We start from the raw sequence: 25,966 nt of genomic DNA on the forward strand, positions 1-25,966 counted from the left end.
TTTTTATTTTTTTTTATGAAAACAAGGCCAAATCCTTCATAATCTTTACCATCAACAGGCTGCAGCCACGTCCCGAATTTCTTGTTTTCCAGCCACTTATGTTAAAATTTGCATTTTCCCATTCTCTATCTTTTTCTGTGCCTTGGGCTTCTGTTCCCAACATTTGGCTTTAGGATCAATCATTAGCGGTTCCATGCAAACACGTGGAACCAGTTAAATCTGATATATTTGACAATTATTTTTTTTTCTGTTTTTAATAAAGCATTTTAAATGCTATGATAATCACATTTAATGATTTTTTATGCAAATTAAGGCCTTAATTTAAAAAATAATAATTTAATGACTTTTAATGATTTTTTAATGACCCGCAGAAACCCTGTAAAGCACATTTTAAATAGTTGCAGATTACCATTAATGCTTAAACAGAAAATAAGAGACAGCAGTCGATAAAAAGGTGGCCCAAAAGTGCAGATGCTCCATGTGGAGCTTCAGTCACTCTAAAATTCAAGACTAATTAATAAATGAAGGATTTTTATATATTTATAATTGATCAGGGTATTACTTTGTAAGGATTAAACTGAGTTATAAGCAAGAACTGGACATAAGGATTTAAACACTTCAGTGAAAGATTTTAGTCAATCATATTCTCAGCTTAGTGGCAAAAGTGGTTTTATACTCATGTAAAATGGTTGGAGATAATAAAAAGCATAAACACTAAAAACTAACATTCTTTATAAAAATAAATAAATAAATAAACCTCTTTATCAGAGAGGCATAGAAATACTTCAAAAATAAGGAGTTTGAAATGGAGATAAAAATAATAATTCTAACTGATGAGATATACTTAATTTGTAGGTTAAAAATATTCAGCAGTGCAAACACTTTGTATTTTGGGAAGTTTTCGCAGTTTTTCATGCAGCAAGTAGGACAATTTATACATTAACCTTTATGATTGTAGTCCAGATTGTGGATTTTGAATAAAAGGAATCTACAAAATTACAGTCAGGATTCAATAGGGGTAAAAACAAACTAAAAAAAAAAAAAAAAAAACTGGTTTAAAATTAAAGGTTTTTCTCATCACTTGTTTCCATAAAGAAACAGAAGACAATTACATCTGAGCATTTATTTATGTTTGAAAGCCACATTAACTATATAACTTAGTCTGACTCTTGAGATAAATATTAACTATTAAAAACTCTAATCCATCAATATATCAGCAATAGATTGATAACTGCAGCTGCTTCTTTGCTCGCTTTTCAGCATCTGCAAGATGTAAAAGATGGCTAATTCAAGCTGCAGCTCAGGAAGAGATAAATGACTCAGATTAAAATCTTAGTTGTGTGTCTAAGTGTAAATGACTATGCTTCTCAGCGTATAGCGGATATGTTTATTTGATTTCATAGGCAAAAGTAAATTAGTATACGACTTTGCCAAACTCACAGTCATTGAAGACTCTGTAGCTCTGCGGTCTAAAGACTTTGCTCTTCTCAAATTCAGGAAATTGGAGCTGGACACATCTGGGGCCAAGCAGTCCTTTCCTGTGTCCAGTGACATCTCCTATAATCATAAAAAAAATTTGAAATTATAACACTATTTAAATCTATTTGCTTAAAGAGGAGAACATCATACATGTTTGCCATCCAGATAGCGTCTCTCGCTTCGGCCTTGTCTGTGATTGGCTGTTGTGTTGACCGAGGAGTCATGGCTACTACTTGTATCCATACGCTCCACGTGTTGATTATCCTCAAAGCGGCCAATGATTTGAGATCTCCTACGAAACAAAAATTGTACAAACTCCTAAATTTGCTGTCTTACTTTTCACAAACACGTGCAAATAGAGTTTTACGAAAACAGAGAATGCAAAAAATATAAAATTCAGGGAAAACAATAAATATGACTACAGGCTGTAAGTACTTTACAAAGCGTATAAAGTGCAATGAAGTAGTAACTCTAAAAGGATGCATCTGTAACTAAATGAATAAGTGATGCTAAATGATGAGGAAAAAAATAATGACAATTTGGAGAATGGCTACTTATACATATCGAAGAGGCAGCAGCAATGGAAACATTCAACATTACCTGAAGGCACTGCACTTTAAAAGTATACATCTGTGAAATGGGTAATCGAATCTGGAGAGATTAAAGTAAAATTACAGGCAACTGTTTGTGTGTTTCATTTATTGTCATGTACAAAGGAAATGAGGTGAAACGGTGCATGTGTGTGCTCCCAGGGGCTGCAGAGATGAAATGAGAGAAAGCAGGGATCAGCGGTGACCAGCAGGGAACAGCTTTGGTAACAGGGGTGGAGGGGTTGGTTGGGCATTAGCTCTGAGAAGCTCTGATCAGAAGCCCCTGGAAAAGATTGAAACAACAGAAACTAGCAAGAGAGCAAAAGCAAAAAGGTAGAAAGCACCAGAAAATGAAGTAACCAAAGAATTTATCTCCCACAGAATTATCAAAGTTAAACCACTGGTAAGCTACGATAGGAAGCTGCAGCAAAAAGCGGTAAGAGAAGCCACAGGGTGGTGCTAAATAACTAAAATGCTGAATGTTTTAAGGGTGGCATAAACAAAACATACTTTCCTATTATAACATATGAACATCTTACCAATATTCCAGTGTCTGATTAATAACCTTTAACATTATAACTCTTTAACAAATTAATCTTCCTGTTTCTGCAGCTAAGTGAAACAACTTAGACTTTTTATCTCACCTGCGCTCCTCCCCAAACAGTCGCACCACCTCCTCCCTTCCGGGACTCCGAGTCCGTGCCCTCAGCTCCTGGCGCTGTTTCTCCGAGCGGAAAGCTTCTTTGTAGCTCAGTATACGAGCTCGAGGAACATCAGACAGCGCCGTGTACTCTTTGCCCGACCGGCCAACTCTGCTTCCAACAGTGCTGATGCTACGAGTGCTCCCTCCACCTCCACTACTACTACGCCCCTCCCAGGTGGGTGAAGTCACGCTGCTGGGTTCAGAGTCCAGCGAGCTCTGGGAGGAGCTGATGGTGGAGGAGCTCGGGGAAATAAGGGCTTTTGGAGAGGGGAGATGAGGGGAAATTTGGGATTCAGATTCAGAGTTGTACCTGGAAGCGGGAGCTCCTAAAGAGGATGATGATGCTGAGGAGGACAGGGGCAGATGCTGGGGGGGCTGTGCAGACTGAGGAGAAGGTTCTGACTTGGTCTTCTCCAGTGAGAAGTAACCACTCTCCACGCGGACTTTCCGGTCTGTGCTGACGGTGCCGCCATCTGAAATACAACCATGGCCTCATTGAGTCAAAAATGTCTGCTTAGCTCAATAAATACATTTCAATGTTTATTTGAATTTATTTAGTTATATTTTATATAAAAAAAAAATGTAATGTTAGAACAGTAAATATAAAGTCATATGTTTATATTACTGTTTTTATGTTTTTTTAAATGTTTTCTAGGCTGCACTTGAAAAAAAATGAAATTGTCTAGAGAGCTGTTCTTAAAGAAATTTATTTTTGTTTATTCTTGTGTATACAAAATGACAAAATAAATCTGTCCAAGTCTAGTCTAAGTTATTAATATTCCTTCATTTCACAACCAATGACAATTTTATTCCTATTGGGATTTCATGTTACAGATTAACACACTGCAATGAACAATTAAAGGGAAAGTTTTAATTCAGGGTTGATACAGGAATGAATAACTCCAATTTAATGCTTTTTAATGCTCTTAGAAATAATTTTAATGCCACCAACAGGTACCTGTCAACAGGCTGTAGCCATGTCCCGGATTGCTCGTTTTCCAGACACTTTTGTTGAAATGTGCTCCCCCCCCTCATTCTCTAGTTTTTTTCTCCGACTCAACCTTCTTTTCTGAACATACAGCTTTCCGATAAACCGGAAGCAGTTTGTGATATAATATGTCTGACGAAATTGTTTTTAATAAACATTTTTTTAATAAAGCATTTTAAATGCCACAATAAACACATTTAATTAATTTTAATGCCAATTAAGGCCTTAATTTAAAAAAAATAACAATTTACGGTAATAACTTTTAATGACCCGCGGAGACCCTGTAATTTAAAAATAAATATAATTTTTTAGCTTTGTTTCTCTTGAAAATCTGAGAGGCTTCAATAATATTAAGTAAACTAATATGCAAACATTTGATGAAAAAGTAGTCTAATTCTCAGAGTAGATGTAAAGTAGATTATTAATTGAAGCAGCATCCTGCCAGTTTTGACCCAAATGTCGTTTTAGTTTGATATATTTGATTACTTTTCAGGTCAATATGAAGCACTGGATGCTTCATCTCCAAACGTTGCCTATTTAACTTGAAGGGTTGGTCACTGAATGAGTCATGTGACCAAAGTTCCCCTTAAAAGGTGTTGTTGACAGTTACCTTAGACATATTCTGGGTTCTATGATGAAGGATTTAATTTGGAGAGGTCAATGTATCCTTTAACATGGCAAGCCGGATTGATTATGTTTAGCACTCTAGTTTAATTCTACACATTATTAAAGAAGGACTCCTCCACTCAAATCTGTGGCGTCAAGTTTCAGTTTCTGTCAAGGCTTTGCTGTCCATCTTTGATAGATGAAGTTATAATAAAGACCAGGCCAACAGAGGGTATATGAGGGCAATTAAGAGGTTGCAGCATTTCGAATTTGACCAATGGGACTAACAGGAGCGTCTACGGCTACTCCAATGCAGCGGTGCAGATAAATAGATGAATAAAAATAAAATTGAGGAAAAAAAACCCACAAAGATCAGCGTATGCGAGCATTTTAAAAGATTCTGCAACGTCAGGCGTATGCTGGCTAAATAGTCAAGGTGTGACAGGGGCTTCAGGCAAATGGCCTGGTACCTGGTAGAGCTCTTCAGAGTCTCCTGACTTAAAAAGGCGCTATATAAACCCAGACCATTTATTCTATGTTGTCTACCAGTCAGTCAAAGTAATAATGACAGTTCATGACATAAAAATGCTCAGAAGTAAATAAGATTTCCTCAGCCATCTGCCTTACCATCCCGGGTGGTGACGCTGGAGTCTGTCTGGCTTTGGTTCAGCTGACTGAGACAGGAAGCACTGCGGCTGCAGGGGATGGTAGCCCTGCTCCAGCGGCTCTGCTCCTGCCACAAGGTGGCGCGGCTCATTGGGATCTGCTCGGCGTCTGCAATGCTGCTGGGAAGGCATGGTATACTGCCTCCACTGCTGGTCACGGTTACCTTGGCAGGCCCTGGCTCCTGGGTAACGGGGCAAGTCGGGGGGGAGGGACGGTGGTAGAAAGGGAGAGAGTGGGAGGTAAGGTCACAGATAGACTACAAAAGGAGAGTAAAAAAAATAAAAACAGAAAAAGAAGGAATTTTTTGTTACTGATCTACATTCCTTGCAGAGCTTGCAGATAGTTTCACTAATTTTCAGATTTTTGTTTTTCCAAGTGTACTGAATTAAAATGGTGACAAAGGAAAAAGAAAGCAGCTGTGGGAGGACAAAGTGATGAAAAGAGAAAAACGATCAACACCTGACAAACAACAAAGACTTTATTCATGGCCCAGGCACCTGAGAAATACAAGAGACATGTTGCAGGGATATTATACAAAAACAGCATTTTCAATCTTCCCGCTAGTGATCAACATAATTATTGTTATAAGAAAAAGCTTAATTTTTAAAGCAAAGCAAATTCAAATACCAATTTTCTTAATCAGTCAATCAAATCACCATAAATAAATAATTTTGTACTAAACATTCCTGAGCCGGTATCAGAAGCAAAGACGATCAAACTCCCTCCTCACCTGGATGGGATTCTATTCATTATGATTTACAGAAAGCTTTGATTCGAAGCAGCTGATTTTAAAGTATTTTGGCCAAACTCAACTCACTGAGTGTCCATTCATGTCTTCAGGGGAAAAACACTGGCTCTGAGTTACTCCATCCTGCCAATCAAAGAATCCTTTGATGTTAGCGCTGATGCTAATAGCCAAAAAAAAAAATAAATAAATCCTCTTACTTATTTGATTCATTCATGAAACCTGCAGAGAAACTTTGAGGAGGGGCAAAAGGTTTAAACCTCTCGCTGAAAACGAAATGGATCAATTTCAATCAAAGTAGACAACCAAATTATTTCCAACAGCTTTGAAGCACATGTCGCTGCTGATGTATGTAAACATGGGAGGAGGGTGCTGAAGTGGGATAGTGGTGTTGACACTTAAAGGTGTGGAAAATACAAAGATAAATATCCATCAGCGACAATCTGTCAAGCTGTTATCACATGGGTCGACATGACGATGATAGAAACTGACCTCAGACAAGCAGTGAAACCCTGATCATACTTACACATTGTTAACCCTAATTATAGAGCTTGGCCTCGGCCAATGGAAAGCCTGTGTAGCAGAGCTTATTATACGTCCAAAAACAATCAATGTTTCAACGTCAGTCAAGTTCATATTAGGGCTGGAACGTTTAATCGTTTATTAAAATAATTGTCAACTAATTCTGTAATCAATGAATCAGTAAATGGAGTACAGAGGCTCTAAAACATGTTTTTAGCTGACAGAACAACCCACCTTGAGCAACAATTATACCAAAAAGTATGTCAACATTTTGCATCTAAGATAAAATCTTTTATTTCTGTCAATACGTTCTATCCAGAACTCCTCAAATAGAAAAGTTTTAGTTCCACCTGGTTTAATTCTGCATAAAGTCTTCTTTGTAAAACCTTTTGCTACTCGATTATTAACAGATTAATTGAAAAGAAAATTCACAGATTAATCGATTTGTAAAATAATCGTTAGTTGCAGCCCTCGTTCATGTAAAGATTTGAAGTTCAAATATTGAATCATTTCAACAGCAGAAACATCTTAGCTTTGCTAACACTAAGAAAATGTGTCTTGTTATAATGTTGCAAAGTGACACATTGTATTAAATCTTTTCTAAGAGGAAAAATACAGCTAATGAAAAGCTGGACTTTAACAGAACATCAGTCATTTCTCACTCTAACATTTATCCAGGACCGTGCTTTGGGGATTCTGTCTGGTTTGCATGACAGTGAAGCAAATATGAGATTTTATGAGCTAAATGAAGACAGTTTCAGCACATTTACTTTTGATTACCAGAAGGGGGCAGGAGAGGAACAACAAAAGGGAGAATTTCAAAGGAAAAAAAACAAGAGTAAAGTCTCTGTTAACTAATATGCAATGTTCAGAGGAGAGGGTACGGGGTTCATCTAAAGCTCCTTTCGTGCCGCCTGTACATGCATGCCCTCCCAAACAACACCTAAATTAAACTGATGGTTTGCTACCAGGTGTCTGCAGATCTGAATGATTCAGGTATTAAAAATCAGGTAGTGAAAGCAAAAAAAAATACCAGCAGACAAAGCAATTATGAATAATAATCTGATCCATATACAGAAGTAAAACAAACATTAAATCAGATCATATTTTTTTTGAATAGCTGATCTTAAAAACTCTGCCCTATTTTTCTACTTATCATTAAGCTATATCTGAAACCGTAAGGGAGTTAACAGATTTATTTTCACTGAAACAAATGTCCAAAAAAAATGGGTAAAAGTTTTCTAACAATAGATAGATGCAAAATGATGTGTGGATGCAGAAGGCAGAGCTTTGATTTTCTGCACAGGAAGGAATTGTGTTGAATGATGGAGGTCAGATAGGACCGAGTCAGCGCCGTCACCCCCGTTTCCCCTAAATTGACCTTTTTGTGTAAACAAAACAAGGTCACAGACTCATTCAAGGCGCCGTCATTAGAGCAACCAGACAACGAACTTTAGACAACTCTCTCTGCCCTAACCGCAGTTTTGGCCTTGCTTCAAAAAAGGAGAAAAAGAAGGGTGGCGAGACCGGTGGACTTTCTCTCCAAGTGGGTGGTCTGAATTATATCCCTGTATCATATGCTTATATTTAACATGGAAAACATTTTATGTAATGGAATCTTATGAAGTGCTGTGTGCTTCTTACAAGGGGAAAATCCAGCTGCAGCACATGTGAGCCTTCACCAAAATTAGGATCAGATTTAATTCCTTATGCCTGAATAAAAAAAACAACCATCAGACCAGAAGATGATGCATGCCAAGGTTTTATACAGTTGGCTCCTTCAGGGCAAGAGGCCAACAGCAGGACTTACAGATCCCTTTTGGCCAGACAGAGCTAAGTTTAGCACAGCTCATTGGAACGCCTCAGGTGGAGTTTACCTGTGACTTCAGACGGATCAGGTGCTGAAGAACATTCAGTAGTTAAACACCTCATCCCGTTTCTTCAGTCTTTAAAGCATCTAAGTGCATCAAATTCTTTAAACTGTCAGTTTTTTAAATTCTGTCTGATGTAAATTGTTTAAATTTTTAAATAGTCTTTATGGATGTTATTCATGCAGCTTTAGTGTTAAGGCTGGACGGCCTCCTTTTAATCTTTAAATCTTCAATAGTTTCTCTCAGTTTCCGGTCTAGATCCAGTGAGGATTTCTCAAAAATATAAAGATTACATCCAATTAGAAAAAATCATCTTTGTAAAATAAAGACATTACTGTAAAGCTGGATTTGTGAATAATTCTTGGGCTTGACTGCATCCTGTATGAAATGGTTTCACTGAGATTTACCTTTCAATGCAGCAACATGTACATCCATTGTGTAGATGTTTTTATTCTGCTGTGATCTTTAAGCTTACAGCACTAGCTTCCACCAGGCTAATGGTGTAACAGCTGCTTTATGACATTTTATCCAAGCCTTTAACGACCCACTCAACTGTCAGCAACCTGACTTTGCAGATATTATTAATAGATGCACACTCCTCATATTGCTTTATCTTTCTTAATTCCTCAACACTGTTTGGCAGAAATCTAAACAAACATCAACTTTGCTGGATCTTCTCAGCAGCATTGTTGAGCTTCACTGACCCAACAGCAAAGTTTGCCATCTATTGGTTACAAACATGTAGCATTTAGCCATCAAGGGCAAAATGGGAAGACCTCTGTTTGTTTGAGGCTGTGGTAAAAGCATCCAAATTTACCGACTTGCAATCATTTGTTGGACACTCCTGAGAGCTGTTAAAGAGCAAAAAGTAATTTATGTTCAAAGACCAAAGTGGTGAGAATGGTCTTCAATAGAACTTGGTTCACATTAAAAATAAAAACCATCCATAAATGTATTTCCTGGATATTCAAAATTCAAAACATTTCAATACCTCTAAATGTAGCATGTCCAATTTGCTTTAAATCCTGTTTTATAAAGATAAGGAACCCAAATTAAGAAAGTCTATAATGTTAACACGGTTATCCGGGAAAAATTAAAGAACGTCTTTATTTTGGATGAAAATAGGTGGTTTGGGATAAAAGGAAAGAAAAACTACAAATTTAACCACGGTGCTAATGATAATACAACAATAAACAGAGAAAAATTTCTACGGCTACGTTCACACTGCAAGCCTTGATGCTCACATCCAGTAATTTTGTGAAATCCAATTTTTTTGCGTTGCCGTTCACATTTCCAAAGAAATTTGACTTGTATGTGATCTCCTGTGTGAACTGCAGTCATACAACGCAGGTGTCCCACACGCACAGTAGAGGACGTAATGACATCACAGGCCCTGTGTGCACTGTGTTTACCAGAGCACATCTAGCGACCTTTCCCAACCATAAAAACTCAATCTTTTAAAGATTGTCAAATACTAACTAAATATAAATATTGTTCTCCGCATCATCGTCTGCCATGGTTGTTGTTTTTCTTGCCGCTTCTTCATAGCAAGACCCAGAATAGTGACCTTTGTTGGGTATTAATGGTGTTCAGGTCGGATGAAAGCGACCTGGCCGTTCACACACAGGTCGTATTTAAAAAGATCAGATTCATATTGGATTCAGGACCACATAGCCAAGTGGCCTGGGTCGCATTGGAAAAAAACAGATCTGTGTTGTTCAGACAGCCATGAAAAGAGCAGATACAGGTCGCATATGGGCCAAAAAAAAAATTGGTTTTGGGTCACTTCAGGCTGCAGTGAGAATGTAGCCATAGAGACTAGCTTAATGGAGAAGAATCTCAGATTTTTCTAAAAGAACTAATGATAAGAATTTTCAAGAATTGTTGTTTGAATTAACATCTTATATTAAAAAAATCACTGACACCACTTAAAAATACTCTACAATATAATTTACTAAACTTCTAAAACATTGAAGTGTAGTGATATTCCCCACAGCCCAGGAGGTTTAGGTAACAGAACAAAGGGGGTTAAAATAAAAAGACCTTTATCTGAATTCAACAGCTCAGTTTTTTCCCTTGGGTTCAAATGTGAGTGAATAAAAGCAGCTGTGAGTCAGTACTGTACCTGCTGAGTAGGAGGATCAACTTTGCGCTTTTTCTTCTGGTTCTGCTTGTTGGTCCTAGGATAGACAGTCAGAGCCTCCTGCCACCTACACAGAACAAAAAACGGCTTTAACCCTCTGAAGAACAGGCCATTAGGGCTGAATCCCTACATGGAAATACTAATGCATCGTCTCATTTATTAGGTAAGTAATAATTTAAAAACTGAATTCTTAGGTGTAAAAAAAGAAAGTAGAAATTAAAAGAATTTCACTAAGATTTTGGGTGAAAATACCCCAAAACATTTCTAATCAGTTGAATCAAGTTTTTAATAGCAAATTTTAAACAAAACATAAGAAAACTTTAGTTTGCAGCAAGTCGGACTGCCATGTTATAAATAACATTAAATTGAATAACCTTAAATTAGAACTTTAAGCTATGGAGCGGTTCAAGAAGAATGAAAATGGTCTAACTGTTAAAAAAAAACAATACAATTCATGAACATCTGAAGTAGAGATTGACTGATACAAGCTTTTTAAAGCCAATGCTAATACAGATTATTTTAACATCACTTAAACTGTTCCCTGATACATGCTGGGTTTTTTTAAATCTTGTTTTAATCTGCTTTTTCTTTTTCCATTTAGATGATTAAAAAATTTCACAATAATAACAAATGTTGCAAATTTCAACAAATAAAGAAACATTAATTTCAAATTAAAGAAAACATTAACAATGGATGGAAATGGAGGGAATGCAATTCATTTCATTCAGTCTCAGAGGACCTCTAAGAACTGCTGCTAATTGCACCAACAAATCCAGAAATGCGCAGATTTCAAACATACCAACACAAGAAGGAAATCTGCTCATCTCTAATTTAATGAGATCCCTCCCAACAAGCTACTGACGAGCTGAACTTTAAACTGCAGAGAAGTTAAAGTTGTTCGTATGCTAGATATTCTTCACAGAATTCGTTTTTTTGGAGGTACTTAGACAAACATTTAATCATAAAACCCATGCTTGGGTATTTTAACGTGCGTCTGACCAAATCAATTTTACTTCATTTTTAGATAGGAAATAATATTAACTTAAATCAAATTTAAACAAAACTCAGAAATCAAACATTTAGATAGTTATACATAATTGCTGGCACAGACATGGGGAAGTTTTCATGACTATTTTAAGAACAGTGTTTTATAAATGCATCCTTTTTTCTTCGAAAACTGAACTTATGCTCATTTTTTTAATCATAAAGGTGCCTTTTATTATGTTATATGCAATAACCCAGATTTTCTTTGTAAAACAGAAATAACCATAATGCATTTATGGGGGAAAATTATTTTTTATCAAAACTTGGTCAAAAAATGTACATTAATATGCTGTTACTGTACCATTAACACGCAAAATAAAGACCAGTTTAAGATTTTAACTGATTTTTTTGTTTTGTTTCATGTATGATCCGTGTAGTAGATGAATTTTAGCTAACGGAAACTTTAAAGACATCTACCACTGTCCTAAGAAACCGCCCCACTAATTTATTGTTGCTCTTTTTCTATCTTAGCATTGATTTTTTTAAATATTTTTTAAATTACATCGTATGATGATGCTTAACTGGGTTTAACTGCGTTCAGAGCAATAATGAGCTTGAAGAGCATGAATCATTTAAGTGATCCGCTCTAATAACCGCCTATATTCAAGATTAGACTGCCACACTTATAATGGGTAATATGATGAAATAGTTATTAGAAAACAGGTTAAAACTAATCTTTAACAAAGAAGTCTAATAAAATTTCATTACTTAAACTGAAGAACAACAAGAGCAACTTTTTCCCCACTTAGGAAATTTGATAAACAATCTATTATTGAGCTCTGATCAAGATTCATATCAAAGAATTAAAAGCTTTCTTTACTTAAATAGTTAAAAACAAAAAAACAAAAACAGCAGAAAGAACAAACACACCAGTGGCAACGATGATTGATGCACCGAATGATCAAAACAAATATTACAGGAGACCATATTTAAAGAAAAATCCATATTTCCACCATCAGTGATGGACAGTCCAGCATGGAAGGACAGTGCTGTGCGAAAGCCGCAAAACACCACATGAAAGCCAGATGATGGGGGAGTGGGAGGCGTTTAGTGATGAAGCAAGTAACAGAATGAAGAGTGGGTGTTTTGAGTCACACTTGTTCCAGAATAGCTGCACAATGTGCTCTACAGCCACTGAAAAAGCAGCTCAGAGGAATTCCTAGTAAAGAAGAAGAGGTGAATGAATGGTGGACATTATTGTTTGTGTGCAGAGCCCTCAGTCCTGAACTTTAAGGGTTAGTGAACTCGGGGAGAGTAAAGGTGCAAGAATTTGCACCGTCACTGCATGGTGAATTACAGCTCTACTAAAAATCACAGAGAGAACCAGACAGCAGAGGGCAGCACAGCTTCAGCTACACTGTGGTGCCAACCGTCTTCATCTCTGACTCTCAAACAATCATGTCTTAAATTACAGACAGAAGAGCAAAGTGATACCAGTCTACAACGGCTGCTCTGGTAGTGGATAAGGTTCTTACCCATTGATGATTTCTTTGCACTCGGCCCGAATGAAGTGGTCTTTTTCAGGGGTGAGGATGCACAGAGAGTTCTTCTGACCTGTCCTGGACTCGCCATCAACGACATCCAGGCACTGGTTCATGTTGATTGTACCCTGGGGTAGAGTGCTGGGCTGCAGAATCAGAGCAGAGACATGAAGGGAAAGTGTTAGGTGAGGAGGGGGACAGACGGGTCCACAAGCCCCTCCGCATGGCGCGTCTGTTCACAAAATCCCTGCCAAGCTTTGCAAACTACACACTGATGTAATAGAGTGTGCACAGGGGATTGCTCTAGCTGGAGGTTGCTTTGATATGTTCCAATGCTGAAAGTGAACAGATTACATAAACTAATAATGTGCAGCTATTTGTGAGAGCTTGATTTAAATGGAGCTAAACCAAATAGATTTCCTTTTACACTGAACCTTTCAAGATGGGTTCAGTTTAGGGCTGAAACAGTCAAATATTTTAATTGTGATTAATCGATTATTGAAATAATCAACAACAATCTATCAACTAATCTTTAAATGGAGTATAGAACATTTTGCAGTTAAGATCATTGGTCAATATGCTCTATCCAGAAGTGCTCAAGTGGAAAGCTTTAATTTTACCCAGTTTAATTAGTTTAGTAAAAAATCTTCTTTAAGGAACCTTTTGCTATCCGATTATTAATCGATTAATCTAAATTATATCCAACAGATTAATCAACTTGCAAAATAATCATTAGTTGCAGCCCTAGTTCAATTCTTCCCAAACTAAAGAGTATAAACCTGTTGTTTTAGAGTAAATGTTTTAAAGAAATTTAGTTTATTAAGGCAATCAATTCAAAACAACTTTACAAGCGAAGAGGTTAAAATATATATTTCGGATTGGTTTAAAAAAAAAAAAAAAACTCCATTAAAAATCTAGAAATAAGCTCATATTGATTGTAGGATATTGAACATTACTCCTTCTTCCTTTAAACCAGCACCAACTTAAAAAGTGTAAATGAAACAAGAAAACTAAAGGGTTACTTAAAAATATATACTTTTTTAACACTTATCTAGCTTAAGTTTTTTTTTTTTTTTACTAAGGAAGAGCATTGCATATAAAATTGATATCAGCCACATAAAGTCGAATGTAATATGAGCAGAACTGAAACACGATGGATGGGATTTGGTGCAGAGGATTGGAATGAAAGACCAACTCTGCCTCTATAAGTCAGCCTAAAGATTTAAACTACAGACCACAAGACTCTTTAAAATCTTTCCCACCTTGATGCTGGGATAAACTCCCAGTTTAGTTTTAATCTTATTGGTTTAAACTGTATTCAGCACAATGAAAGGCACAATAAACATGCTTGGTTCATCCTCACATTACATTGTAGTTGTAACATATATGGATGCATGACCCAGATACCATTAAGAAAGTGTGTCACCATTTTGAACAAAGGCTTTAGTCGGGTGGTCATATTAAAGTAGTGGTTAGAAGAACAGACCAGGTGACCTCCCAGTCAGTCATAACCTCCTGACCACAGATACAACTAAAGTTCCACCAGGAGCCCTAAAGTATGATACAATATAGTTTCTTGTAAATGTGTAGATTTATACAGCATTCAGATCAAATTTCTACCATTTAGCTTGTAGTAAAGAAGAGACGTTGCCAGATAAATGAAAGACTTTATAAAAAAAGTGTAATCATTGTTTTTCTCCAATAGTTAATATATTCTTATTTATATCATGGACAGTTACAGGAAAATTTCATAAAAGCAGGAAACAAAAGATTAAGATTTTATGAATTATAAACAGGACAAGTTGATATTTTATATAAACAACCACCATGTTAAACATGCGCTCTGTGTTTGGTGACTTAAGGGTTAATATGTAGGGCTAACTTAATCTATAGAGACTCTAAATGCAACAATGGCTTAGGTTCCAATTTAGGGTTGGAACAACTGGATTAATTAATCGAACGAAATAATCATCAACTAATGTATTAATCGATTAATCGTTAACTGGAGTATAGAGACTCTAAAAACATTTAGCTGACAGAAAACCCCACTTAGAGAAGTAGTTATATCAAAATTGTAAAAATATATCAACATTTTGCAATTAATATATAAAAAAAGTTTTTGTCTGGCAGTATTTTCTATCCAGAACTCCTGAAGTGGAAACACTTTATTTTCCCTGGTTTCATTTCATAAAAAAATCTTCTTTAAGGAACCTTTGGCTATCCGATTATCAATCAATGAATTAATCAAAAAATATAGCCAGATTAATCGATTTGCAAAATAATCGTTAGTTGCAGCCCTATTCCAATTTATAAAAATGTCTAACATAAGCTTACAAACTGTTCTAAAACTGTGTTTACATCAAAACCTTTAAACAAATGTCTGTTTACCAAATTATTTCAACCACTGGAGTCGATCGGGAATAAATTGTCCATCACTGCAGATGAAAGTTTCGGATCATCAACCCAGTCCATCCATTTATCTCATCAATTTAATTAAGGTTAATTTTTGTTGTAGAAGAAATGCAGGTTTAGCCTTTTCAAACAAAGAACCGTGATGGGTTTCGTTTGACTCTGAAAACAATCTGTGAATTTCTTTATGAACGTCCAGCTGTTTGCATGCTGCCTTTCCTCCTTAACCTCTAACCGTGTCCTGAATTAGTTTTACTTTCACGCTACACCCTTTCCTCGCTTATCTTAATGCCAAGAATGTTCTAATGAAAATGCCAAAGAATTTACAAAATAAAAAGCAGAAATGATCTATTAAACGTACAATTATTTAGCCAGCAGGATAAAGTTTACACCAGTGGATGCTCACACCAGACACAGACGACGCTGTCTGAAATGTTAAAGGTCAACATCTTCCATCATATTGAGATGCCAGAAAAGGATCCAGAGTGACACGAGTTTTCTCAACTTTAATACATCATGCAGTAACTTGGTTACCCCTCTTCTCCAAACTGTTGTGCACTGCCGTTCAGCTGGCTGAAAGAAAGCCACTAACTAAATTCAGCAGTGGCACTCCTCATTGCCATTATTAAAGTGGAAGAGTTTAAGGATAAGGATTCAGTCTGAATAACTGAGCTGTTTGACAAACTAATTAAGCTCCTAATGTAATAATAAGCTCAATATACAACCAATTATATACTATAAAGAGCAAAATTGGACAAAAATTGTGGACATCAGAGAAATTAACTTGAATACTTGCACAAAATATAGCAGATGGATTGTTATTTTGCTTAGGTTTATATTAATATGATCAGGAATGTTAAGTTTGTCATATGAAATATTATTTAACAAATACTCAATTAATGAATTCTCTTTGCAGCAGCAGGATACACTGAAGCTCCTACCCTACCTACACCAAGGAGGTTATGTTTTTAGGAGAGTTTGTGTGCCTGTGTAAAGGATTACTTGAAAAGATATGGATGGATTCTAAAGACATTTTTTACCGGTGGGGTTCCCCATGCCAAGGAACAATTCATTTAAATTTGGTAATGATTCAGATCACCTTAGAGTTTGGCTATAAGTGTATACATCACAATTTGGGGTTAAAATTGCTGCTTGGCGGAGGTCTGCGCTCTCCAAGTGCTTTTCTAGTGTTTTATATAAAATCACCACATTCTATTGTACATTTTGTTGAATTATCATCTGTGGACTCTTTGGAATTTCTATTCAAGGTTGTCTGAACAGTGAGAACCTGTGACTTACTTGCTTGACCTCTAAATGACTTAGGGAAACATTGTAAAGAGTCTGAATAATCCCGTGTTGACTGGAGGATTTATGTTTGTACAATGAGGTAAATGGGGCCTGTGTAACAAAGTGTACTGGGAATGACTATCGCTTTGAATGGGCTTAAGGTCCTGCATTGACAAAAATAAACTTGTAGACACAACATGCCTATAAAATACCAAAAAGTGCTTTTAGCTTTTTGATAAATTAGAGCCTCAAGTTAAATGGCATTTATTATGAGACGCAACAGAGGCAAAATTAAAAGGTTTGTTGGTGACCATGTATAACCATAGCCTGTCAACAACAAAGCAACTTAAGCCAGTGGATATGCCTCTAATGTGGGGAGAAGTTGATAGTTTGTGTTAATCATACCCTGAGGCGAGATAAAAGGTTCTGCTTGAGTTGCTGCTGTTGGGTGTCACTTCCATTCACATCCACTTTACAGCTGTTCATATTGTAATAGAAAGTAGTGACTTGAATTTAAATAGAGCAGCCTGCAACAAGGTCTAAAAAACATGACAATGTTAGAACTTTAAGGAAGTATACTAAGAATATGCTAAGTGTCAGGCTATTGCAAACCTGCACCTGTTTTCTGCAGATGAAATGTAAAGGAACACCCAGGATATCGCTGCATAAACTGGAGAAAGCCTTGGCCTGATTGACACTCTGCTTGGAATGAAGCACGGACAGAAGAACTGCATGAAAGCAATAACAGGGAGAAGTCAAGAGTGTTGAGGTGATAGTCGTGAATAACAACAGCACTAAATGGCAGGAAAAAGTGCTGTGTGTGAAAAGGACGGGGGTTTAGAGGGGGAAGACTGAGTTTGGATCGGCCAGCCATCTGTCTGAGTAAACTAATCTACACTCCACATGTTGGCTTTTCAAAAAAGGATAAAGAGCAAGATATTTAAAATCCAGAAAATCTTATTATGGTTATTCAAGCAGCTTAAACTTCACGATTTATAACCGTTACTTCACTAAGGCACAAAGAAAGAGATGAAATACTGATAATAAACATGATAATAAATGTTTTTAAATATCTGCACCTCTGACTGGGATTCGAAGTTTGTCATTTCTAAGAATGAAAACATGGCTCAGCCCCTAAACCCAGGCCCCCTGAATCCACACCTCTCTGTCACCTACCCAGACCCTGTCCGTACTCTACTGGCCATTGCTCTCCACAATGGCTCCTTTGTTGATTGGCACCAGTTCACACAATGTGGGATTGTCAGTGGCCGCAGTCCCACAGAGCCACTCCTCCTGTAAACCCTCTACAAGGAAATATTTAATAGACAAGAGAACCTGAACAACCATCCCTTTGTGATCCAATGACAGAAACTATAAAGGCAGAATAAACTCTGTCTGGACTCTGAAGATGGTCACACAATGGTGTGATATATAGTTTCAACAGGAGTCACTTGACGCCTCCTGAAGAACACCCCAGGCAGACTAAATGATTTTACAAAATCTGCAGTCATATCTCATTTTTTCTTAATTAAAAAATAAATTGTAAAAAACAGGCAGAAAAGTAGCTCCATCTCTAGGATCTTAGCCTTGCAGCAAAAAGGTCCTGGTTCAGAACGTGACCTTGGCTCTCTCTACCTGGAGGTTCTTTCTTTATGCATGTTCTTGCATGTATATGCAAGTTCTCTCTCTTCGATTTCAAAACAATTTTCTAAGTATTTAGGTTACTCTAAATTACACTCTGGTATATGTGTCTTTTAATGGTCGTCTCTCTCTGTAATGAACTTGTGACCTATCCAGGATTAACCACAGCTCTCACTGTGGCAAGGATATGCAGGGATGGATGGAAGGATAGAACAATTTTTAATGCGGTAAATTGTTGCATGAATTTGATAAAAATATCTTCAGTTTCGTATTAACTACAATTAAATGGCTTACAGCAGTTTAAACTGAAGGGTTTCTGGATGTGATTTCAGCTAATGGGCAGGTGTCCCAGTAAAGGCCCGGAGAAAATGTGTCTGAATTCAAATCTTTTGGTAGGCAAACAGCCTCTTTATTCCTGTGTGGTTGGTTTTTGCTGTAGAAATTAGTCATTTCTTTCTCCATAATTGGAAAAAGAAAAGAAAAAAAAAAGAACTAGGAGCCAACTGTGGTGTACTCTTCATTGAAACTGCTGGAAATGTTTGAAGAAAGGACAAAATACCAACAGGATTACAGAGATTCACTGTTCCGATTGGCCCTCAGATGTGTTGGAGAACATAAAATAGACAACCCAAATTTGTAGAAGTTAACCATCTCCTACCAGGGGTTTTATTGGATGTAACCAATATTGCTTTGATGGAAACATCTCAAATTAAGATGTTTACCTATCTTACTGCTGATTCTTTTCATCTGACCTCAATGTTCCTGGCAGATCTGTGGATTTCATATTGCCAGGCTTATAAGGTAAACCAGGAGGTATAAAAAATGACATGGATTAGATGGGACATGTATTAGTTCAGCTGCGTTATGAGCAAAGCATCACAAATTATCAGATTAATTTTGGCGAATACACTTTTATATGTATTATCGGATTTAGACCCAAACTACTTCCTGTAGAATACAGGTATTAGTCTAACCTTTGACAGCTGAACCTACAGCAGTCTGTAAAAAATATAATAACCACATAGCTTATTCCTATTTTTTTTCTAACAACCACCATTTTTTTTTTTTTTTTTCATGTAATGGACCCAATAATGTCAAAGTTGCGAAAAGGAAGGAAAGAAAAGGGTTTTAAAATCTAAAATAAATCCGTAAAGCGTGGAGTCAGTTCTTTCGCACCTCAGATTCTCCTGCATTTTTATGTTATTTGATGAAAATTGAATTTTGTTGCCATTCTGCTGTTATAACAATGGTGCATGTTTTCTGTGACAATGGTTAAAAACGACACCAGGGTGTTGCGGACTATTTATCTTTGGTGGCGACTGACAGTTCTCCATGTTTTCTAAGCAGGATGTGTTTACACATATTTTTAGTTTCAAAGAACAAACAATCAGCTAATATTTGGAGAGAAAATAACTTTCACCTGTCTGAGGTTGTCATGTGACTGTGATTAAAGAGCTGTCATGTAGACATGTTGACAGGAACTGTTATAAGAGTTGTAAACAGATAACAGTCATGAAAAACAGGCCCTTGTGATTGTTCACTACAATTGAACCTCTTGGTGGTGTGGTTTCTGATCTCGATCAGACATTATCGGACATTCTGTAACCTACTGGTTAGTAATAAAAGGGTCTGTTTGACTATAATTGTTGACTATCATTCCGTTTACATAATATCACCCGATTTATCATTTTTTTAAACTTTGTACGCTACAAAATAAGAAATCAATGAATGTATAATTTGTGATTATATTGTAAAATGTCAGTCAGTACTAATGGGTGCAATATTGGTTTTAAATAGGATATGAAAAAGGTTGCGTTGGGACACCCCTAGTTATGGTGGTTGTACCTGCTTGAAGGTGGACCTGCACCCCAGTCTCAGGTAGGTTTTCTAACAGGATGTTACTCCAATTGTCCTCCAGTCATCTCTGACCAACTTCTATGCCTGCTCAAGAAACCACTCCCACAGCATGATGCTGCCACAACCCTGGGTGTTTTGCTCCCCCATTTTTCCTTACCTCACAATTATGCACCAGCTTTTATCGCTCTATTACTATTCAACAGACATGATGTGGAGAACTTTAATACTTTTAAAAGGCTCTGTAGTTAAAGTCGATATATTTAGGGACAAAAAAAAAGCCTAAACCATTAAAAGAAAGAAAAAAATCAAGATTTTCTAAGCTTGAAAACAGGCCTGAAACAATTAATCTAATTGTGATTAATCAATTATTCTAAAAACAATATAGAAAATATTTTGCATTCAAGATAAAGGAAAAAAAATAAATTTGGTCCCATCAATATGCTCTATCCAGAGCGCCTCAAGTGGAAAAGATTTAGTTTATATGGTTTAAATACTACAAAAAATTTCTTTAAGGAACCTTTTGCTATCTGATTTTTAATCGAAAAAGTAATCAACAGATTAATCAATTAGCAAAATAATTGGTAGTTGCAGCCCTAGTTGAAATCACAGAAGATTCAATAATTTAAACTTGAAATCTTCTTAGTTTAGTTAATAATTTCTATTGGCTGTAGACAGTACAGTCTACATGTAATTTATCATCACAACAGATTTCATTAGGAAACTACTGGCTGTTTAGGAGATGGTAATTAGTGAGCTTTTTGCATGCTAGTCTCTGTGCCCTTGGCTTCTTTTATTCTTCCACAGCTTAGAAAAACATCTCCCTCATGACACAGAGGGCAAAGTATTTGCTCATTCTGGCAAATAGCTGATAGCCTAAGGTTGGATGCAGAGCTGTTCTTTCACCATAAACATTTAGAGATTTGACAAAATTTCTGAGAAAAATATACCAAAATACACCTTGAAGTAGAAAAGAACTTGAAGCTATTGGGATTCTGCTTTGCTTGTCTTCTTTTTGCTGTTGTTATGTTCTCCATTTTCTTTTCCTCTTGTCTCATACCTGTTTCGAAGCAGACTTCTAGGACTTACTGCAGATCTAATGCGTTGTCTATTTTCGCTGTTTTATTTTCTCTTTTCCTGCACCCTTTCCTGTCTCTCTCTCACTCCCCTTAGTTCTCATCCTCTTTTTTTCCTCACCTTCTTTCTGTCTTTGTGCCCCTTTTAAATTATTTTACTTGCCAAATAATTTTCAATAATGTTTAATATACATGTTAAGTGGAGCCTTATGGCAAGAGTCATAATGGTCTGCCTGTGAAAACAAAGCAGTTGGGCTATCATCTAGCTCTGGAAAATCTCCTACCAGACCTATATTGGCAAAACGGGACACAAAAAAAAAAAAAGTACTCTGAGAGCGCAGACCTTCGCCAAGGCACCAATTTTGCCCCAAATGGTGACTTACACCTGTAGCTAATACTCGCATATGATCAGGATCACTACTAAATTAATTGTTTCTTGGCATGAAGCGCACCTCTGGTAAAAATTCCATAAAGTCCATTCATAGGTTTTCAAATGATCCTGCGAAAAAACCAACAACGTTCCCTTTTCTTGTGTTTTTGTCTTCAGTGAAATACCTCCGAACTTTTTGAGTTTGATGCTGATGCTTTCATTACTCGCTGCTGCCATCCTCTGGTTTAGCTGCTTGTTCCGGCAAATTTCCCTACCACTATCTCAAATGTTAGATAATCTTTTTAAAAATTCCTGTATTCATATTATGATCTAGCCTAGTAAACTAGCCCCACCCGCTAGCGGCCAAAATCATTTTTGCCTGTGAGTGGTCTAGCCTCGATCAATGCCCCAGGCCCTAGAACTGGCGGGGCCAATCACAACGCAGAGATGTGTTTTGAATTTTTGGATGAAAAGCGAGTGGGGTTTTGAGGCCGTGACGACAGAGATGTGCTGCGCTGGAGAAAGCACAACAAGGAAGATGGCAACCAGTCTTGAGCAGTTCTCGTTTAACGCAGCTTTGGAATTAGTTTGGGAAGGAATAGACTTGGGGTTTTCGTTGAAACGTGAGCAGGAAGAGGCTCTACGCTCATTCATTTTGTAGAAGGACGTATTCACCGTTTTAAGGACAGGCTGTTTGTTTACACTCCCCCATCAGCTTTCTGTCATGCTTCCTACGTCACAGTCAGTTGCATTGGTCAGAACGTTGGTCAATAGGCACAGACATGGTTTGAAAGACAACCAGTTGTTCTCATCAACAATCTTCCGATGTCTCATTCATAGGGGCCAGACTAAATTACACATTTAATTTCACATTTACTCTGGTTTATCAGGCTAGTAATGATCTGGATCATCACCAAAATTGAATGAATTTCTACTTTTTAATAGATCCTGTACATGGGCAGAGACAGACAGAAAAAACAAACTCTCCTAAAAACATGACCTCCTTGGCGGAGGTAATTATCAAGTTCTGTATTTCACTGCATAAGCCGGCCACACAATCCAAATCGATTTACTACGTGACCCATTTAGTTTGTTCATATTTGTGTTTTTCTGTTCATTTTATAGCAGCAGGAGCAACTTTCTCTGTAAACCTGCACGGTGACAAATTTAAATACCATTACTTCACACATTTCATGGCTCATCCTTAAACTTGTTCAAACAGGGCACAATGGCAACATTTCCAAGTTTCTGACTATGCATCCAGACCCGTTTCATTTTGATCATTAAAAACATTGAAGCGAACAGAAGAACTGATTACATGGCATCGCTTTGGTCTGACTCATGAACATTGTCTAGATTCTGGTGTCTTTGGGGTCCATCCATTGCTCACAACCAATAACAGTAATTATGCAATAAATCTTTCCATAGCAACCACTGATAACAGAGGCAAACACATTTTTTATACGGAAAAGCATGCCAACAAACAGCTGCGGGGAAACACGCTCAGGTGCCAGATGGATAGAGTCACCTTTGCTCAGAGTCTGAAACCAGTTTTTTGCCTCCAAAGATCTCAGTGAATAAAACAGATGAGAATGTACAAAGCAGAGGAGAGACGATTGCCTTCAAATAGTAGATGGCCTTAAAAAAAAAAAAAACACCAAAAACTGCCTTAGTGGTATGTGAGGTGACATCACTGCTATTGGGCTAAGGCCTGTCCTTCAGGCATTTCCATGAGACACCTCAATCTGTTGGCATTTGTTCAGCACTCAGGCATCAACATTAATGATTAAACAGCTGACAGCAACTGTAATATCAGTGTTTGAAAAAATATTTAAAACTAAAAGCAAACGGCCACACACTTCACACTCAAATGTACCAGCTATTTCAGAGAGGGCTGTGGGTGGTGGTGCTGCTTCTCTTCTGCAGAGCGGTGAGAGAATGTGGGTGGTTTAATGCTGTGTTAGGAGGCCAGCAGCCAGCAAATGCAGAGGAGGAGGAGGAGGATGGCAGGTTGGATGATGAAGGTAGTCGTTGCTGCTTAGCCAGCACTACTTTCAAATAAGCTATACTGCCTAATTTTCTGTTGTGTGGCAACACCACCTGGCATAAGGATTAAATTGGACTAAGTTAAATTAATTATTAGTGGACCAGCCCTCTACTTTAGTGATGGTAAAATGTGATTTGAGTCGTTGCCTTGAATGGGTAATAATTAGCGAGGCAGACGGGGTGTGAGAAATCTATCAATCCCAGTCTAGGTAGTGACAGGGTAGAGAGGCCGGCTGCAGAAACAGGTGCTGTAGTCGAGTTGTGTCTTGTCGCCTCTGCTATTTAGACTTGCATCGTTTGAGAACAGCTACTTTCCCACAGTGGTTACTTTTTAGCTCCCTTCTTTCATAGAGGACCTAAAACATTGGCCAAATTTGGCTGATTTCCTTGGTATCAAATGCCAACTATAGGACTAGATTCTCATCGACTAATAAGGACAAATTATATGTAATCCGGCCTCTGCTTTTTGTTTTCTTTACTTCCTCTTCTGGATGAATGAATCCTCTGTTATGTTCATTATTTTCATTCATCTGTTAACAATAGGCATCCTCAACTAGGATACATCAAATTAAGCACGTTTTATATTAAACTGCAAGATGTACATAATAAAAAGTTGTATTTTATACATCTTTAGTAAATATATTTCTTCTTTTATAGAAATACCTATAGAAAATTAATAAAATTGCTCACCAAACACCTGATAAGAAAGCATCTATACAGTTGATACTGAACATTTACACCAGGAGAAAAACCAAAAATCACCAAAAATATTTCTTGAACATTTAATCATTTAGTGCTTAAAAAACACTTAAAGTGCATATCTTAAAAGGAAAATTGTATATTGCTAAGAAAATCTTTTTATATTTCTTAAATCACTGCATCTTTGCCTTGCATTTTAAGGAAGCAGAAGAATCTGCTGTGAGGGATTGCCTTCGAGTTCATGTGTCCATGCAATCAACTGGTTTTCGTTACATAGAAAACTTTGAATCAATTTCAGTGCCTTGAGATGGCGTGTTGTGAATTGGTACTATATGAATAAACTGAATTTAATTTAACCTGTCTTTATGTGAATGATGCTCCAGCTCTGCTTAGATACACATATAACACTACGGCATAAATAACTGGATCACTAGCTAAGCCAAACTCTCCTACATTTGTGTCGTAGTTTTCAGAAAAAAAAGGCATGATCTAAACCACATACTGAAGCAATGACCTTATAGTGACATTACTTAATTTAAGCAGAACCATGCAAAAAATTATATTTTGCACAAATAAAACTGGATAACATGAAACAGATGCCGTTTCTAAATATGTGTACTTGTGCATTCTCATGTGCTCGTGTACTCGTGACAGCCTGAGCCCTTGTATTGTTGCAATTCACAAGAACAGCAGACTGAGAATGGACAAAGTCCCCGGATGTTGTTCTCGCCCCTCCCTATTTGACGAGTATGCATCAGAGCAGACTTGTCCGTTCTTGAGATTGACAGCTGTCCCAGCATGCACTGCGGCAGAAGCACCTTTTAATGGGGCGCTCACAGAGCTCACAGTATAATGCTAAAAGTTCTTTTCTGTTGCTGAATAAAAGTACAGTTTAAGATAATTTGAGGCGAGAACATTATACTTTGAAGTGTCACTATATGGCCCATTTACCGATTTAATGCGTAATTTTATAGAAAAATTCCGAAGTTGAGAGGACCACGGCAACCAGCGGAGCTCCAAGGGCAACGGCAGCCAGGGCTAACCGCAGCCCCTCTGCAGCCATCATAACCAGGCCGCTGGATATAATGGCGATATTTTTGTTTTATTTGGCAAAGTGTTCATTTGATTTGCGTTTATCCAACTGTGTTAATTATTATTCCCCCACTAAATGAAAAAAGTCAGAATTTATTATCTAGAGACTATTAATAACAGGAGGTGAAATGCAGCTCCAGACGAGCAGCGTGTGGTGACGTCACAAATATGCTTCTGTTCAAATTGACCCATATTTATGCTGCATGCTCCCGTTTTCACCAAGTCCACACTTTTCTGTGTTCTTCTAAAGAACATACATGGCGAGGACACGAGTACGTACTCGCGTTCTTGTGAATTGAGAAACGGCTAGAGTATCTGACTCTTGTGAGTCAATTCCTAAATAGAAAAATAATGCAAAACTAACCAAATCGACAGAGTTGAAAATGGAAGGTGTGTATTATTAAACCCAAAAGCAGCAAACATTCTAAAAAATAAATAAATAAATAAATAAATAAGGGGGTTGGGGGTTATATCTGCAACATGTGCGTTTAAGAAGAATATAAATATGAGAAACATTGTGGCACCAGTTTTGAAAATAAGCCATCTTGCCATCAGCTTTTACTCCCTCCTGAGTAAAAACATCCCCAGATCATAATAGAGCCATCCCCCTGCTTGACAGTGGAGACCTTAGCTTTCCTCCATATACAGCCTCTT

General features: G+C 37.1%; 1 protein-coding gene across 7 annotated transcripts in view; it reads right to left on the reverse strand.

Moving 5' to 3' along the window:
• The window catches only part of LOC107085005 (centrosomal protein of 290 kDa-like), a 67,950-nt gene that overhangs the window by 21,563 nt on the left and 20,421 nt on the right, over nt 1-25,966 (reverse strand). For 6 of the 7 annotated variants that reach the window (XR_001481244.1, XR_001481245.1, XM_015375109.1 and 3 more), the window contains exons 4-9: nt 12,833-12,984; nt 10,296-10,380; nt 4,994-5,213; nt 2,714-3,245; nt 1,630-1,771; nt 1,441-1,557 (exon numbers count right to left, since the gene is read on the reverse strand). Coding sequence is in view for 5 of the 7 variants with exons in the window: in XM_015375109.1 (XP_015230595.1) it covers nt 1,441-1,557; nt 1,630-1,771; nt 2,714-3,245; nt 4,994-5,213; nt 10,296-10,380; nt 12,833-12,984 (1,248 nt within the window). In the remaining 2 variants the exon portion in view is untranslated. The remainder of the gene's footprint in view (nt 1-1,440; nt 1,558-1,629; nt 1,772-2,713; nt 3,246-4,993; nt 5,214-10,295; nt 10,381-12,832; nt 12,985-25,966) is intronic. The other variant, XM_015375111.1, reaches the window with a different exon arrangement.

The sequence above is a fragment of the Cyprinodon variegatus genome, unplaced genomic scaffold (assembly GCF_000732505.1).
Source record: "Cyprinodon variegatus isolate N-32 unplaced genomic scaffold, C_variegatus-1.0 Scaffold113, whole genome shotgun sequence".
Taxonomy (NCBI): domain Eukaryota; kingdom Metazoa; phylum Chordata; class Actinopteri; order Cyprinodontiformes; family Cyprinodontidae; genus Cyprinodon; species Cyprinodon variegatus.